At 33.0% G+C, this 1,984-nt stretch overlaps 1 protein-coding gene across 1 annotated transcript; it reads right to left on the reverse strand.

The window, feature by feature from the left end:
- Nucleotides 1-65: 65 nt before the first annotated feature.
- LOC106870358 (octopamine receptor beta-2R) lies at nt 66-1,978 on the reverse strand. Its single transcript, XM_014916391.2, has one exon. It carries the CDS (start codon nt 1,822-1,824, stop codon nt 700-702), a length of 1,125 nt encoding a protein of 374 aa, XP_014771877.1. The 5' UTR covers nt 1,825-1,978; the 3' UTR covers nt 66-699.
- Between the last annotated feature and the right edge of the window lie 6 nt (nt 1,979-1,984).

The raw sequence follows: 1,984 nt of genomic DNA on the forward strand, positions 1-1,984 counted from the left end.
GCTTATTAGATATAAAGATTTTGAATTTTATAACAATAAAAAAATACATAGAATTAAATATTGTTGCTATAATTTTCATTTATTTTTTTCTTTCACTTCTTTTTTTTTAATGTAATCTTCATTTATAGTCATTATATGATGTGTTCTGATCATACCACCGCTTTGCACAAATACTCATAATTTTTTTATGACCTCTGAGGATAAAGGAAATCTTAGAGTAGATGTATTTGTAATGGAGTTCATGTTATATTTTTTTTTGTTGTTGTTGTTATTATTATTATTATTATTATTATTATTATTATTATTATTATTATTATTATTATTATTATTATTATTATTATTATTATTATTAGTATTTATTATTATTATTGTCTATGTGTATTATTTCCATAGTTCAATGAAATCGTTGCAAAGAACAGAATTCAGAATTCAAAACTGCCATCTTTAGATGATGTGTCGGTGGGATTTTTGGTTACCTTTCACCAAATTCTCCTGACATTGTTTAACTGAAACAAAAACAAGAAAATAAAAACAGGACAAAATGAACAGACAAAGAAAATATTTCACGAAACCACACTTAAATGTTAGCACGCATTTTACCTCTTTTGATTTAGAAAAAAAAATGTTTTTCTGTTTGTTTATTGTATTTTTTTTTATTTTTAAAGTCATTGTTATATTTCATCTAATTTTTATAACGAGTTATACTGGTTGCCTCCGGGTGTCTACACTTAGATGAACGCTTGTCATGTCTTTGTGGTCTGAGATATTCGTAGCATAGTTTAAATGAACGACGTCGGAATCTTGCCGGAAACAACGGCATTTTTCAAGTTTGAGCAGTTTGATGAAAGCGTTTCTAAAGTCTCTATTGAAGTAAGCATAGATTATAGGGTTTAGACAGGAATTAAAGTAACCGATCCAGAAGAGTGTAGAACTCAATACGGGGGGATAAGGGCAAGCTTCTTGGCAGATGTTTGTGATTACATACCAGGAGAAGAACGGCATGAAGCAAGCGAGAAATGCACCCATTATGATCCCTAGCGTTTTAGCTGCTTTATGTTCTCGCTTTATCCGCTTGCGTTCATTTCTTTGTTCTGACGTATCCGTATATCGACTTCCGTTGGCCAATAGGCCACTATGATAGTTCGTGTGGAGCATCACTGTCGATTGAATAGCGTGCTCTTGTCTGCGAGCTTCCAAATATATTTTTACATACAGACAAACCATTATCGCGCCAGGTATCCAAAACGATACGAAAGACGACATAACTGCATATTGAGTGTTGACTACGAACGGGCATGTGTTCGTTGAATTGTACAGCTCCAAAACATTTTCTTTGGTGGTGTAGAGCTGAGAATGAACAGGAATGTAAGATATACACACTGAAGACACCCATGTTATAACGAGCATCACTAATACTCGTACCCTCGTCATATGAGAATCATATTTTAACGGGTACATTATAGCTATATAACGATCCATACTGATACAACAAAGATGCAAAATGGAAGCCGTACTGAAAAGAACGTCGTTCGCATTAAATATATCACACATAGTACGGCCGAAAAACCATTGGCCGTTCATGATTTCGATACTAGCACTAAACGGCATGACCATTAAGGCGACTAATAAGTCTGCAAACGCCAATGACACAATGAAATAGTTCGTTAACACTCGTAGACGATAGAATTTATACACGCTAATTATGACCAGAAAGTTCCCGAAAACAGCACACACCATTATAGCAACCATTGCTATAGACCTGAAAATAAAGAGGAAATCAAGTGAAGATTCCTCTACAGAAGTTTCGTTTGCGAAGTCAGCCATGTTTGTTCAGCATGCAGTTTGATTTATTTGCATTTGTTGTAAGTTTATTTCAAATTTGTATTTAAACTTTTAAAATTCCAGGCAGTTTTTTTTAGAATTTTTTAATATTATCTATCGGAGCCAACAAAACTGTACTAGTCTTTTATTTGTATCAGAGATT

This window comes from Octopus bimaculoides, chromosome 18, assembly GCF_001194135.2.
Source record: "Octopus bimaculoides isolate UCB-OBI-ISO-001 chromosome 18, ASM119413v2, whole genome shotgun sequence".
Lineage (NCBI taxonomy): Eukaryota > Metazoa > Mollusca > Cephalopoda > Octopoda > Octopodidae > Octopus > Octopus bimaculoides.

Coding starts and splice junctions, on each gene's coding strand:
- LOC106870358 (XM_014916391.2), bottom strand. CDS start 1,824: ATGGCTGACTTCGCAAACGAAACTTCTGTAGAGGAATCTTCACTTGAT.